Source organism: Hippopotamus amphibius, chromosome 7 (assembly GCF_030028045.1).
Source record: "Hippopotamus amphibius kiboko isolate mHipAmp2 chromosome 7, mHipAmp2.hap2, whole genome shotgun sequence".
In the NCBI taxonomy this organism is placed as follows: domain Eukaryota; kingdom Metazoa; phylum Chordata; class Mammalia; order Artiodactyla; family Hippopotamidae; genus Hippopotamus; species Hippopotamus amphibius.
Window position 1 is genome coordinate 38,758,644 of NC_080192.1, and position 16,419 is coordinate 38,775,062.

The 16,419-nt window shown below is 39.7% G+C and overlaps 1 protein-coding gene across 1 annotated transcript in view; it reads left to right on the forward strand.

The window, feature by feature from the left end:
* The first annotated feature begins 563 nt into the window (after positions 1–563).
* Positions 564–16,419, forward strand: part of PAWR (pro-apoptotic WT1 regulator) — a 95,787-nt gene continuing 79,931 nt past the window's right edge. The window contains exon 1 of the mRNA XM_057743281.1: positions 564–1,237. Within this exon, the coding sequence (XP_057599264.1) occupies positions 713–1,237 (525 nt within the window). The 5' untranslated portion in view covers positions 564–712. The remainder of the gene's footprint in view (positions 1,238–16,419) is intronic.

The following is a 16,419-nucleotide window of genomic DNA, read 5'->3' on the forward strand; positions in this document are numbered from 1 at the left end:
GGCTCACCTGGGCGCCGGCTCCCAGCCCCGCTCCTCGCCCCCCCCCCAGCTCCTCCCAGGTAAGGGGCCGCCCGGGGGGTCCGCGCTCCACACGCGCACCCGTCCCCCCCCGGACTCGGCTGGACGGAGGGGTCGGGACGCGTCCCGCCTCCTCCGCGAGTCGGTTAGGGGGCTCCGCGCCTGGCGCGGGGAACGAAGGTGTCGGTGGCGGGCACCCTGGGCCGGAGCGAGGGTCGGAGACGCGACGGGCCGACAGGTGGCGGGTCTGGCCCGGGTCCCCCGGCCGCCGCAGGCGCGGACCCCGGCGGGGATGGGGCAGGCGGGCGGGCCGGGGGTGGGGACCGTGCCTCTCTCCTCCCCTAGAGGGGCGGTGATCGTCCGGGCCCGCCGTGTAGGTGCGTCGGAGACACTCTGCAGGGTGGGGACGCGGCGGCTCCTCGCCTGCGGGGCCGAGTGGGCGCGCGCTCTGGGGGCCTCCGAGGGGCGCGGCCACGGGGCAGACCCTCGGGCCGGGCGGGGACCTCACGCTTCCCTTCTCCGCCCCCTTTTGTGTTTCCCCGCAGACCCGCCGGCCCCTGGGGGAGCCGCGGCCACCCCCGCGCCCGGGGGGTCGTTCCCTCGCCTCCTCCGGGCGGCGGGAACGAAGCGGCGGCGGCGGCCGGAGCCGGGGCGGGCGGCCTGAGGTGAGAGCCCGGCCGGCCCCGCTGGGAATATGGCGACCGGTGGCTACCGGACCGGCGGCGGCGGCGGCGGCAGCACCACAGACTTCCTGGAGGAGTGGAAGGCGAAGCGCGAGAAGATGCGCGCCAAGCAGAACCCCCCGGGCCCGGCCGCCCCCGGCGGGGGCACGGGCGACGCGGCCGGAAAGCTCCCGCCGGGGGCGCTGGGCACCTCCGCTGCCGCGGCGGCCAACGAGCTCAACAACAACCTCCCGGGCGGCGCCGCCGCACCTGCCGCCCCCGGCCCCGGGGGCGTGAACTGCGCCGTGGGCCCCGCGCCGCTCGGCCGCGCCGCCCCCGGCCCGCGGCGGCCGGAGGAGGAGCCCCCCGCCGCCGCCGCCGCCGCCGCCGCTTCGGGGGCAGCGCCCGCCAGGGGCGGCGAGGAGGAGCGGGACGGCGCCCCCGAGAAGGGCAAGAGCTCGGGCCCCAGCGCCAGGAAAGGCAAGGGGCAGATCGAGAAGAGGAAGCTGCGGGAGAAGCGGCGCTCCACCGGCGTGGTCAACATCCCCGCCGCAGAGGTGAGCCGGGCGGGGGCCGGGGCCGGACCCTGGAGGGCTGCCGCCTCCTGGTGACTTCTCTCCAGGGCCCAGCGCTTTCCCACTCGAGCCTGCACTTCTTAGCCTTTCACTGAGTCCGGCAGGCAGGGGGTGGTGGAGTTTTACTTTCAACAAACGCTAGTTGGGAAGTTCCCCAAGCCCACAGTCGGACACGTGCTTTTCAGGTTTCCGGGCTAAGCTCTCAAACCCAGATCCTTCTTTTCAGTAGTGGGAAGACAACTCGGGGCTCGAGAACTTGCCCATCTAGACTTGTTTGTTTGTGCTTGATCAGTTAGAAAAATTGATTAATGGTGATGACGACGTGCTCTATTTAGGTTCCTACGTGTCCATCTCAAGTTATCAGATAGTTTATCTCTTCTTCCCTCTTAACAGTGTTTAATAGCACCTGTAAAGAAAACGTGGCCTTAGCAGTATCCCACACAGCTTTGTCTTTCAGTGAACCCAAGATAAGTATATCCGACTGAGCATATGCACTATTTCATATAGAAACCAGCTTTTGGAAATAGTGCTCCCCAACACACACACACACACACACACACACTATTGCTCCCCAACACATTCACACAACAGTGCCCCCCAACACACCCACCCACCCAAAACAAATTTTTCCTGAGTGGTATTCTAGACAATAGGAACGCTGTAGCAACTCCCACTTCTTTTTACTAAGATGCTCTCTCCTTGTATTTAAGTATTTGGCTTTCTGTGTTCTGGAAAACGTTTGTGGTAGGGTTGGGGATTTTCTGTTTTGAGGGGTTTTGTGTGTTTTGTTTTTTGTTTTTGGTATTTTTGAGCAGTCTCAGAAACATTTCCGCAAGTGGCAGCCGCAGCAGCATCTTCCCATTAGTGTGCCTGGTGAAACATTTTTACTTGGGGTTATACCCTCCTCTCTCTACCCTCAACAAAACAAAACAATCCTAAACAAGTTTTTGGTTACTTTAATAGTAACTCACAGGTTTTGGGAAGTGTTGAGCAGCCTTGTTTCACCCGAAGTAGTTGCATCTTTTTCTAATTGGCTCTAGGTTTTACCTTTTTTCCCTCCTGGCCTTCTAATTTATTCAGCTTTGACACACAGTAGATAAATAGTAAGAATTCATCAACTTTAATTGTCGGTCAAGGAAAAGCATTTGCAATAAGTTAGGTTGTATATCAAATATACCCAAATTTTTAAGACTTAATATGATTTCCATACCTGGAAAATCAGGATTTGTCTTTGAAGGGTATATTTTTATGAGTGTTTCAGAGAGATTTTTATCAGCCAGCAAAACTGACCTCTGTGGTTTGCTACTTGCACAAAAGATCTGTTATTCATTAAATGGCTTTAAAAGGAATTCATAAGAGTGGTAATCAAATTTCTAGGGTTTTTTTTTTAAGTTAAAAATATGAAGATTAAGGGGAAACTGAAGACAAGGCTTTGGAAGAGCTACATTCCTCAACTTTTATTTTTAAAAGTAGCTGATGGTCCAAATAAAAGAATTTGTCATTTCTAATCTTTTCCTCATTGTTCACTTGACAGGGGTCTTACGTTGGGAAATATCTTGGCAATGTTAAACTTCATTTTTTGTCTGGCTGCTTGTCCTAAATTGTTATTTCTCAAGTACCTTTTTGTTTTTGTTCTTTTAACAAGGGTAATGTTTACTGGGGGAAATAAGTATGCTGTATCTTGTGAGATCCTAAGAAACATGCTTTGTTAATATTCCTGTTTTGGGTAAGGGAATATAGTGCTGAGAATGTAGATGACTCTCCTCTTCAGTTGAGTCTAATACTTGGGAATGTTTTTCGTTTGGGTGTTGGCAACTCCTAAATTTAATCTTCCTTAAAAACAAACAACCCAGGGTTACCATTTTTTGTCTGTGGAATTTGAACCTTTTTTATTGAATAGGGAATTGAGTACTGCTTTTTTTGTGTGTGGTATCTATGGCTCTGTTTCATGCTGTAGGACGCAACAAAACATGGTAATGTTTTACCACAGTATCTAATTAGCAGGCATATTTCTTGAGTGCCTCCTCCCCATATTTTCAGTTTTTTAAAAATAACTTAAGTCTTTCAGATTATGTTAATAGTTGTAAAACATGACACAAAACTTCAAAGGTGAATCATTTTCATACCTTTAAATCGTTTTTTTGAGAATTGCGTGCCATTCATTTCTCTTAGTAGTTTCAACATTGTGAATGCCAGTTGCTGTGGAGTTTCTTGTGTAATACACCTTAGCCTGCCTATTTTGAAAAGTCATATAATATTTTACAGCATTTTCAGGTATGAAAATATTATAAAAGTAGAAAATCATCAATCTGTCAATATTCAAATGTAGGCTTGTATTATATATAGTGTTGAATAAGACTTATTTTCAGACAGTATTCCCAACCAAGTTTATATTAGTAGATTAGCATGTAACTTGTATGCAAAGTCTGTTTTAGTGGTTGATAAACATTGTTTTTTCAAGAAGTATTTATTAAGCATCTGTGTGACACATTTGTTGTGACTTTCATTAACTTATTTTACTAATTACAGATTATTGTAAAATTGTTACCAAAGAACCTGACAGCAGCTAAAGATACCACAAGCAACTGGAAAATAGTTTTAGTAAGGAAGCAGCTCAGTCTTGAAGTGGTGGATGGTGATGGGTTACTGCGTGTGATGGCTGTAGTAAATGTAAAGATACAGATCATTAATGAGATAAACTTTAGTTGTTCTTATTTACCAGTCAAAGCTTTTTTTTTTAAACTTTTTTTGAAATTTTTACTTTTTCTATGTTTTTGAGTAATAGCCCAAATTGGATAATTTGGATGTGACATACTTCCTGCTGATAATTTTTGTATGCATTTATTAGATCAGCCACATGTTTATTACATGTCTGTTTTGAAGGCACTATCATAAGCCCTGTGGAGAAAACAAGAAGAATAAGGCAGTGTATATTTTCAGGGAGCAAGACTGTAATCTAGGAAGAAGGCTAAGGCATAATTACATGAAGAAACTTAAGTACTGTACTGAGTTAACAGTTTAAAAGCCACCTTAAAGCAACATGTCACTAATTGTTTATTAAAAGTGTTGTCTGTTTAAAGGAAAGAGATGATGGGGCTAAGAGTAGCTGTTGAGGTTGAGGGTCTTGAGCTGAGACGTATATTTCTTTACCTATATATTTATACATATATTCACACACATGTATACATACCTGTTTGTATAGTATTTTAAATGTCAGAGTGCAGTGGTTCTTAACTGTGACAGCATGTTAATACCATGTGAGGATATTAAAAAAATGCTTCCCCCTTGCTGATTACTTGTCTTCTCCCTCCCTGACCCCCTTAGACTTAATGGGTTTGGGATGGATCCCAGGGATTAATATTGTGATAAGCTCCCCTTGTGAGTCAGGGTTTGAACTATTGGGTTGCAGTCCCGGGATACAGAAATGAGTAGGACACAGGCCTTGCCCACAAGGGGCTTTCAAGTAATAAAGGGAACTGGTTAAGTAGTACAGTGTTAAGTACAGGCTGTTTCCTGAGCAGGGTACCTAACTCAAGAGGAGGGGGATATAACTTCCTCGACAGTTATACCCACGTTTTCAGAGTGCTTGTGAAGTTATTACCGTTGGGTAGGTGTGCGTGAATGGGTTAACAGAGATGGTTTTCATAGAACATACAATCTTTCAATAGATAGAGGTCTGTCATGTGACACTAAAGTTTGGATTTAAATATAAAAGTTAACATTTATTGAAACTTAACTGCTTTCATAGTGGTTGGCTAAAGTGTTTTATGTGTTGTCTTAATTAATGCTCACAGCAATCCCATATGGTAGTGTTTTTATCCCCATTTCCAGAGGAGAAAATGGAGGCTTAGAGAGTTTAAATGACTCAAGATTACATGGAAAATGAATAAGTGGTAGAGCAGTATTTTAGAATTTTTTGGTTTTTTGTGTACATGTGTGTCTAGGGAAAGGGGAGTTTTTAAGAATTAATCTATCTTGCATTATTAGTTTATTTCCCCAATAACTTTTTATCAGGGTCATCTTAAATAATTTGAACATCTACATGGGGAAAACTGTGAAAGTATGGAATTGAATAGAAATTAAGGTCAGATTTGTAGGCTCAGAGATTGCTTCAGACCCTGTAGTCTGTAGTTTGCTTGGCAAAATTTTGAACACCAGGTCATGAGCAAAATATAAACCTACTTTTGGCTAGCAGTCAGAACATGTGGATCTTTGATTTTATTTAAGTGATATGTTGTTTTTCAGTCAAGATGGGGTTATATCACTTACTACATAGTTTGAAGGAACATTTGATATATAGAAACACTTTTAAGTGAACACAATTTAAGTCTTAATTATTCAGCATATTTATTGACCATTATATAGGACAAGTTCCACTTAGTAAATCTTATAAATCCAGATAGATTAAGAAATACCTTTTGGTATGCCCATTATATTCCAGACTGTCTACCTTTCTGTGTGATGAGTCAGGAGAAGAACTAATAGTGACTCAGAGTTGGAGAAAATTGGACTTGTGAATAGGGTAGATATAACATAAACACTGATGTTCCTTAATAAGATTTTAGTACCAGCTTTCCTAAATGTTTGAGCTCACTGACAAAGTAAATTGAAATTTTAATATTATCAGGATTTGTAATGAGTTTTCTAAGCTGAAAGGACTTTTTCCATAAAAATAACAGTTATGTAATTAAAGTAGATGATATTTATGGTGTGTTTATTAAGTGCCAGGCACTGATTTAAGCACCTTACATATATTGGTGCATTTAATTCCCTCTACAGCCCTTTGGGAAAATGGGGCAGAAAGGGTAAGTTACTTTGCCTGAGGCCATATATGTGGTAAGAAGCAGAGATAGTCTGTCTTCAAAGCCTGGTGCATGATAACCATCTTACTATATTTCAGTGTATTTTACATGCTATATACCTAGTTTAAGAAATTACAAAGATTATTTTATAAGATGCTAGTAAGTTACTATAGAATTTGAAAATAACCCTGTTATAAAAGGCAGATGAAGTGGGACTTTATTGGAAAAATTTGAGAGGAAATATGTAAATAGTGGCTTTACAATTCTCTTTAAAATCTTTGTCAGGCTAGTGGCCTTATTTATGCTCTTTATTATTTCTGCGCTGGTTTTCAGCACCTGGGATATATGCCAGAAAATAATTATGCAGTTTAATAGTAATGCTGATATAATGTCTTAGAAGTTTAAAATTATTGGAAAATATTAGATTTTGAAATTCTCTGAGTTTTCTTCTTTTTAACATTTCACAGAGGAAAATGAAGTGGTAGAATCGCTTCAGTTTTAAGTTTCTTAAAACTTAGACCTCTACTATCACTTGTTTTTACTGGAATTGAGTATAACAGGTACTTAATTTAACTGAATGTAATATTTTCAGCTCGTTTAAAATTTTACATATCTTTCATGGAGATCTGCAAAGCTCTACCGTCTAAACATTTAGGAACTTTGATTCAGGGTAAAGATGAAGTTTTAGGCCATTAACAGCTTAAGTCGTATATTACTTAAATCAGGGTCCTAAAGGATGTGGCTAGCTGGAGGGGACAACCTGTACCAACATCACCTGTGTTATTTATTTAAAATGAAAATTTCTGGGATTCAACTCAGTCTGGGGGTGGGGAGGAGTTGCTTGAGACTTCACTTTAACATGTTCTTGAGTGATTCTTGTACATACTGAAGTTCGAGAACTGACTTAAATGCCCAGTACTGGTTTACTGATCTGTGAAATGGAATTAATACTGATTATTTTATTTAATTCATATAATAATCCTGTGAGATAATGTTTCTGAGAATGTTCTAAGAATGACCAAATGGTAAATTATAGTTATTGTATACATTACATTGATAACTGGTTGTTGATGTCTAGTGGAAATGTCTTACTGGGATGTTAAGCATTCTTATTTTTTCCCTTTAGTTAAGAACTTTATAGATATTTTAACAAAGACAACTAGAGAGACTTGGAAATTCAAAGTATCTTAAACATTTATGTAATGTCATACATTTAGTACAAAACGTTGTGTCTGCCTTGCTTCTTGTAGAAGCCTAGCTACAGAAAAAACCTCTAACACTTAATGTGTTATTTGAACTGTATTTTTACTCATTTTTCTTTTTTATGTTCTTTAAGGGAAAGTGTGTATTTGTAAATATATTTAATAGTTCAAACTCTTAAAACAGGTTTTGTCCATCTTAGCAGAATATTCTCAAGTGAAAACTTTTTTCCTTTTGTTCACTACTCTCACATATTAGACCTGTTGGTGTTCTTAGCTAGCCAATTGATTCTTAACATATTTGCTTATTGCTGAGGCAACTTTTGGTGTAAGTCTTATGCTTTTTTGTTTATAGCTGTGTACATAACTGGTGTTAGAATTGAGCCTCAGCTATTTATTACATTCTCCTTAGGTTGCTTAAAAGTATACTAGGCACCATGTCTGAATGAAATTGCAAGAAAATTTAATTTCTAAAAGCAGCAAAATTGTATACTTAAAGGGTAAAAACAGCTCCAATGAGTTCAAAACAGCATGTGAATTGGCTAATAAACATTTATTCTGTGATAGTCTTTAGAAATTTCCTTAACCAGATTTTTGTGGGTGACAGTGTGGTTTTCAATAATAGTTTCATTTGCTTTATAAGTTGAATTTAAAGAAAAGGGGCTGTTGTATTCTGAAAGTGAGTATTTTATGAGTTTTGCTGAAATGAACAGACAGGAGAGAATTTGCGTTGTAGATTACAATTCTGTGACAGCTAAAATTTTGTTTGCAGGCTCTTTTTATAAACTGTAAGAGACTGAATAAGATAAATAAAAATAAGAAAATACAGTTTGAAACAGATGAAACATGTTTTGTGATAACATGTTTAAAGTTAACTTTAAAAGATACCTTTTAATATTCAGCTTATCTATGGGCATATAAGTGAAGTACTTAATTTTATTTATTTGAGAAATTTTGAGGTCATATAAAGTATAAAATGATTTTCTATAACTTTTGGCATTCCTTGCAGAATATTTTTAGTAGTATTTAAAAAGAATGGAAATCTGAGTTGTGAGGAACAAAATAAACATTCAGAAGATGGCACTTGAGGAATATGAGTAGAAAGTATTTTAGCGGAAATAGAGAAGTTACTTTTGGTCTCAAATTCTTGACAAAACTTCTTGATATTCTGTAATGCAAGCAAAAGCTGACCCAAATCAAATTGTATAATCTTAATTTTTTTTTCCTGCTGGTGAAAATAATGTGTTAAAAAAGTAATGTATTCATTGTAGTTCCCTTGTGTAAATACAAAAAAAGAGAAACCTATCACCTGTTATCTTATACATATTAATATTTGGTTTTAATTCTCTTTCTATGTAAAAAATGGAACCATACTGTACAGGTTTGTGTGTATATTTAGTCATTATGAATTTTTTATGGTGTTATTCTTCAAAAATAGGAATGGATTTTTTTTTAAGTTGTGGTTAAATACCCATACATAAGATCTTAACCATTTTTAAGTGTACATTCAATGGTATTAAATACATTCACATTATTGTGCAGAAATCACTATCCATCCCCGTAACTCTTTTCATCTTGTAAAACTGAAACTACATATCTATTAAACAGTAACTCTCCATTCTGCCCTCCCTTCAGCCCCTGACAACTGCCAGTATACTTTCTGTCTTTAGGGACTGATATGTTTGTGTTATTTGATATTAAAATATTTAAACATTGCTTCATTGGAAAAGGACCCTACTGCTAAACAGCTGTTTATTTTCTCTCCTATATTGTGTTTCCTGAAACATTCAAGAAAAGTGTTTGGATCATTCAGAGCATCTTATAGGTACTTGGACCTTCAGATAATTGTGAAGGATGCTCAGAGATTTTTTTTTTACCTCCTCTATTCCCTTTGATTTTGGTGGGAAATTGGTGATTAGAGCTGCAGTAATTATATGTGTGTGTGCGCTCTAACTCAATATATAAGTTCATGCAACTCAACATGGTATGCAAAAATCACATGATTAAAACCCACAGGCATATGGAAAAATGGAGTTTAGGGGCATAACACTCAAAAACTTTGTCGGTGACATGTGAGAAGACCGAAACCTAATAAAGACCAGCACAATTTTATATGTTAATTGATTAAGAAATATAAAGGTACTGCAATAAATATGACACTTTACCTTGTAAAAGGCCTGAAGTTTGCTTATAGAAGTGGGTGTCAAAAGGGTTGCAACTTGTGAAGTGGTGGAAGAAGGGTTATCTGAAATTGGATTGAAAGTATAACACCAGATATGGATGGGTGCGGCTCATACCACATGCAGTGAACTGAGCTACCTGCCAGAAGTTTGTGGTGTGTGCGTTCTGTATTTCTGTGTGGCTGGGTTGTGTTTTCTCTGCTCCCCTGATGTTTCTTGCAGTTGCACAGAAGCAAATGTGAAATTTGTGTTATGCTCAACTTGCTCCTTAACTTATTAGTTGCTTTGGAGCAAATCCAGTTTCTAAACAAATGTTATAGTGTATATGTATACGCCTGTACGTATATATCTGTGTATCTATCTACATATTCGTATCCATATCCATATATCCAAAATATGTAAACCAGTGGCATGGGAACATTAATCCAAGTAATGAGGTACAGAAAGGTCTAGGGAGCAGAGCTGAGAATACTTATTTAAGTGTATACAATACTGATTGCTAGGGCAGTGGTGGTAGAAAAGGAAAGCAGTGGGGACTTTCCTGGTGGTACAGTGGTAAAGAATCTGCCTTCCAATGCAGGGGACTTGGGTTCGATCCTTGGTCAGGCAACTAAGATCCCACATGTCGTGGGGCAACTAAGCCCGCCGGCCACAGCTACTGAGCTCAACTAGAGTGCCCGCGTGCTCTGGAGCCTGTGGGCTGCAACTAAGACCTGATGCAGCCAAAAATAAATAAATAAATAAATTTTAAAAAGAAATGGAAAGCAATGGATGGATTTTAGAAGTTTTTAATTGGTATTAGAAAATTACTTAACTGGATCTTTTGAACTGGAAAAGTCTTTAGAGATTGTCTAGTCCATTATAAAAAAGTATTAACTTGGTTTTCCTGGACTACTTTTATCTCAAAACTTAAGCTGCATTTCAGGCTCAGCCTCCTCACCTGTAGCTGATTGTGGCAGTCCCTTCTCCCCTGTCTCCCACTCACTGCACCCTGGCTAACTTGTCCTGATTACTGTCCAGAATCTTGATAATTTTATTCCTTCTTAAATACTCATCCTTCCTCTCTTGGTTCATCTTGCTATGAAGGAATGTTCCCTTAATTCTGCTGCACCTTAAACTTACTTTTCTTTCCTTAATTGCTCAACTTAAAGGCATTGTTTTCACCTGCTAACTCCCATTTCATGCTCAGTCCCGCTACTTTATAAAAATTGATCTTGCCAAGTTTACTTATGGCCTCATAATTGCCAAACGTGACAGCTTCTTTCCTGTTTTCATCCCACCTCACCTCTCTTTAGCATTTGCCTTTGTCACTCCTCTCCCTTGGGTGCTACAGCAGTTTTGGTAGATTCTTTTTTAGTTGGTTTACTGAAAAACATTTGAGTGCCTTCTCTGTGCCCCAGGCCTGGTGTTAAGTGATACAGTGAGTTACATTATCACCAGTCTTTGAGGAACTTCCAGTGATCTCTCAAGGAAAAAAATAATGTCTTAGTTTAGGCAGCTGTAACAAAATATCATCGACTGGGTGTGTTATAAACAACAGAATTTTATTTTTCACAGTTCTGGAGGCTGTGAGTCCAAGATCAAGACAGCAGCAGAATCTGTGATTTGGTGAGAGCCTGCTTCCTGGTTCATTCTGTCCTCACATGGTGGAAGGGGGTGAGAGAGATCTCTGGGGTCTGTTTTATCAGAGCACTAACCCCATTCATAAGGACTCCACTCTCGTGACCTGATCTCTTCCCAAAGGGCCCATCTTCTAATATTATCACATTGGGGTTTAGGATCTCAACATAGAAATTTGGGGGAAACACAAATATTCAGCCCATAACAGATAACAGATATAATCTGATGTTATAAAAACTACAGTGGAGAGAAGAACAAAGTACTTATCTAGCTCAGAAAAGGGAGCCACCAGTTACATAAGGGAGTCAAGGAGGGCTTTATATATGATGAAGTGGTATGAATCCCTGAGACCTGACTGATGAGGACTTCCCAAGTGCAGAGGGGGACACAGTAACATTCTAGATAAGGAAAGGCACAGAACTAGGAGATAATAGCGTTATATTGCATGCCTACTCTGCCCAACACTGTGCTGGGGGCTTTCTATGCATTATTTCTAATCTTCACATTAACTCACAAGGTAGATTTTTTTTGTATTTCTCATTTTACAAGCTGAGGAAGTTGAGCCTCAGAGAAGTTGTGACTTGCCCAAAGGCTATGCTGGCAAACTTGGATTTGACTCCACACTTGTTTAGGTGCCAATGGTAACACGTTGGTTATCATTGTTGGAAAGAGGGAGGGGTATGTTCTAACAGAGGAAACTTTGATGTTCAGAGAATTCATGGTTGGGAATGAAAGAACAGCTAAATAGGAATGATATGGACCAATTGTGATGGATCTGAATGTCACGCCAGGGAATTCAGACTTTATTTTGCTATTCTTTGTTAGTATTGTTGGCTGGGCATTTCCTTCTTTTGTCCATACCTATTTATACAGTAACTCTGACAGCTTCCAGAATGGAATAAGTTTTGCTTGCCCAATTTGAAGTCATTAAGGGAATTTTCTTGTTCAGAGACAGGTACCCATTCAACAATGGTAAACAATATAAAATCCTGTAAAAATAATATGCATATAGTAGAATAAGTAAATCCAAATTTTCACATGGGTTAAAAAAAAATGAGAGGATAGGCTCTAAGCAGAGTTATACCAAAAATAATTCTGTACTGAAGATTTGGGGATAACTTTTTGGGGGAGCAGTGTGGAGTGGAGGTGGGGGTGCTCTGGTGATACTGAATTGTCAGATTCTGTTGTGAGTGTAATCATGGAAAGGTTTATAAGTTAATATTGTCCCTGGGTGTAGACTTTTCCCTGTACTTGATATAAAAGCAGGTGTTAATTCCATTCCCAGATTCTTTTAGTGCCTCGTGGAATACAGATGCTGGAATACAGGTGCTGAAGGATGGGCATTGCCTTTGACTCTTCTGATTTTATTCATTCACCTTTTATAAATGTTCCCTTCCTCCCCACCCCCTTCTCTCCCTTCCTTCTGCCTTCTTTTCCTTAGAGGAAGTTAAGTATGTCTCCAAATCACGTTTTAGGAATAGTGTTTATTTTTGATGTACAGATAATGCTTTCTTATAGTAGAAAATTCGAAATTAAATAGCCAAAACAGGATTGCGCAAACATCAGCTATAGATTAGGTTATCAATTTGACATATATTCTTTCATTTTTTTTTTTCAGATCTTTATTGGAGTATAATTGCTTTACACTGTTATACTAGTTTCTGCTGTACCACAAAATGAATCAGCTGTATTTATACATACATCCCTATATCCTCTCCCTCTTGAGCCTCCCTCCCACCCTCCCTGTATTCTTTCATTTTTATTAATTGGGATTATATTCTGTTTACATTTTTATAACATATCTTTAAACTTGACATTATATCATCAATATTATTTCCTTTTAAACTTTTTTTGAAAGCAGAGATGTTAATTGCGTATTTTTTGGTTTCATAAATATAATTCCCACTCTCCAGTTATAACTATTACATTATACTTTCAGTATACAGTTCTTGATATTTTTGGGCATATACCTAAAATAAATATATAAGTCCAGAAATTTAGTCATTCTACAACTATTATAAACTTTTTGTTATCAGTCTTACGATCATCTTTACATGTCAGTGAATATATAGCTGTGTTGTTATTCTCAATGGCTACAGAATATTTCATAATTTAGATATTCCAGTAAAGCTACAACACATTTACTACCTTCTCAGTACATATTGCATATTCGACACTGAGCTAGGCCTTTTGGGCGTTTGAGTTCCTATATCTGTTCTGTTACCAGCATTTGCAGGATTTGGACAAACTCTAATTCATGTTTTTTCCCTTGAGCAATTTAAAATCTAATTTGGAGATATAAGATTATATAAGATAATTTTGAAACAATAAAAGAGATGTGTAATAAAATGTTAAATATTGGGCTTCCTAGGTGGCGCAGTGGTTAAGAATCCACCTGATAATGCAGAGGTCACGGGTTCGATCCCAGCTCCAGGAAGATCCCACATGCCGTGGAGCAACTAAGCCCGTGTGCCAAAAAAAGAGAAAACACCTTCAACCAGAATGTGTTATTAACTAGACAACAGGAAGAGCTTACTGGGGCCATCTTGAAATGTTAGAAAAATGGAGTAAAAACTAAAGAAAAAAGAAGTGTAACCTATAAAAATGTTAAATATTATGCTATATTGTTAGTGCAGAGAAGTGAGAGTTCCCTAGAGGACTGAATAGTCCAGAAAGTTTCATGGAGGGAGTGTGAGATTTGAGCTGATCTTTCAGGACTGTTAAGAAATGGGCAGGTGAAAAGGAGAGTCTTATTTCAGACTGAAAGAGAGCAGAGTGGTCAGTGGTACAAAATGGGGAGTTAGCAACCTGATGGAGATAGAGGGTTTGTTTATCTATTTAGTTTTTGGCTGCACCGTGCTGCTTGTGGTATCTTACTTCCCCAACTAGGGGAAGTAAGAACCTGGCCCCCCGGCAGTGAGAGCACCGAGTCCTAGCCACTGGACTGCCAGGAATTCCTAAGATAGAGGGTTTATATTAGGAACTATATCTCAACTTTCAAACACATCGAGTAGAAAGATACAGGTATTACAGTTGGTAGTTTGCTTTGATGTTACTTTCAAAGCTTTACTCTGTAGATCATTTGAAGCACTCAAATTTGTTCATAATATTTCATTTTAAAGTACAGGCATACCTCAGAGATATTGTGGATTTTGTTCTAGATCACCATAATAAAGTGAACATTGCAGTGAAGCAAGTCACATGAATTTCTTGGTTTCCTAGTGCATATAAAAATTATGTATGCACTATACTATAGTCTCTTAGCATTATCCATAAAAAAAAGTACATACCTTAATTAAAGAATACTTAATTGCTAAAAAATGCTAACCATCTGAGCTTCCAGCAAGTCATGACTTTTTTGCTGGTAGAGGGGCTTGCCTCAGTGATGATGCCTGCTGAATTATCAGGGTGGTGGTTGCTGCAGGTTGGGGTGGCAGTGCCAATTTCTTAAAATAAGACAGTGAAATTTGCCACATCAGTTAACTCTTCCTTTCACCGATGATTTCTCTGTAGCATGCAATGCTGTTTGACAGCATTTTACCTACATTAGAATTTCTTTCAAAACTGGAGTCAGTCCTTTCAAACCCTGCCTCTGCTTTATTAACTAAGTTTATGTCGTAGTCTACATCCTTTGTTGTCATGTCAACAGTCTTCACAGCATCTTCACCAGGAGGAGATCCCATCTCAAGAAACCAGTTTCTTTGCTCATCTGTAAGAAGCAACTCCTCATCTGTTCAAATTTCATCATGAAATTGCAACAACTCAGTCACATCTTCAGATTCCACTTCTAATTCTAGTTCTCTTGGTATTTCCACCACCTCTGCAGTTACTTCCTCCACTGAAATCTTCCATGGGGGTCGGGATCACCTTCTTCCAAACTCCTGTTAATGTTGATATTTTGACCTCTTCCCATGAATTGTGAATGTTCTTAATGGCATCTACAATGGTGACTCCTTTCCAGAAGATTTTCAATTTACTTTGCCCAGATCTGTCAGAGGAATCAGTCTGTGGCAGCTATAGCCTTACACAGTGTATTTCTTAATAAGACTTTAAAGGTTGAAATTGCTCCTTCATCCATGGATTGCAGAATGAATGTTGTGTTGGCATCATGAAAACACTGTGAGTCCCATTGTGCATCTCCATCAGAGCTTTTGGGTGACCAGGTGCATTGTCAGTGAGCAGTAATATTTTGAAAGGATTCTTCTTTTCTGAGCAGTAGGTTTCAACAGTGGGCTAACCATGTTGTAAACAGATGTGCTGTCATCCAGGCTTTGTTGTTCCTTTTATAGAGCGCAAGGGCCCTAGGATTTTCAGAATGGTAAATGAGCATTGGTTTTAACTTCAGATCACCATCTGCATTAGCTCCTGACGAGAGTCAGCCCCGCACTGACCTCTCCTGTCTAGTTGTGAACGTCCTTGATAGCTGCTTCTTCCAATATAAGGCTATTTTTTTTCTATCAATACATTGAAAATCTGTTCTTTAGTGTAGTCATTTTCATTAATGATCTTAGCTAGATCTTCTGGATATCTTGCTGCAACTTCTACATTAGCACTTGCTGCTTCACCTTGTACTTTTATAGAGATGGCTTCTTTCCTTAAACCTCATGAGCCAACCTGTGTTAGCTTTAAACTTTTCTTCTGCAGCTTCCTTACCTCTCTCAGCCTTCATAGAATTGAAGAGAGTCAGGGCCTTGTTCTGGTTTAGGATTTGGATTAATGGAATATTTTGGCCTGCTTTGGTCTTCTATCCAGATCACTAAAACTTTCTCCATGTTGGCAATAGGGCTATTTTGCTTTCTTTATCATTCAGTTCATTGGAGTAGCACTTTTATTAATTTCCTTTGGGAACTTCTCCTTTGCATTCACAACTTGGCTAACTCTTTAGTGCAAGAAGGCTAGCTTTGAGCCTGTCTTGAAAGCCAAGATAGGCTCAAAGCTAGCCTTCACTAACCTTAATTCTATCTAGCTTTTGATTTAAAGTGAGAGATTTTGGACTGTTCCTTTTACTTAAGCACTTAGAAACCATTGTAGGGTTATTAACTGGCCTAATTTCAATATTGTTGTGTCTTAAGGAATAGGGAGGCCTGAGGAGAGGGAGAGAGATGGGGGAACAGCCGGTCAGTGGAGCAGTCAAAACACTCATAGCATTTATCAGTTAAGTTTGCTGTCTTATATGGTTGCAGTTTCTGGCACCCTGAAACAATTGCAGTAGTGACATTAAAGACCATAACAAATAAAATAATGAAAAAGTTTGAACTATTGAGAGAATTACCAAAATCTGACTCAGAGACAGGAAGTGAGCAAATGCTATTGGAAAAAATGGTTCTGAAAGACTTGCTCAGTGCAGGGTTATAAAAAGCACA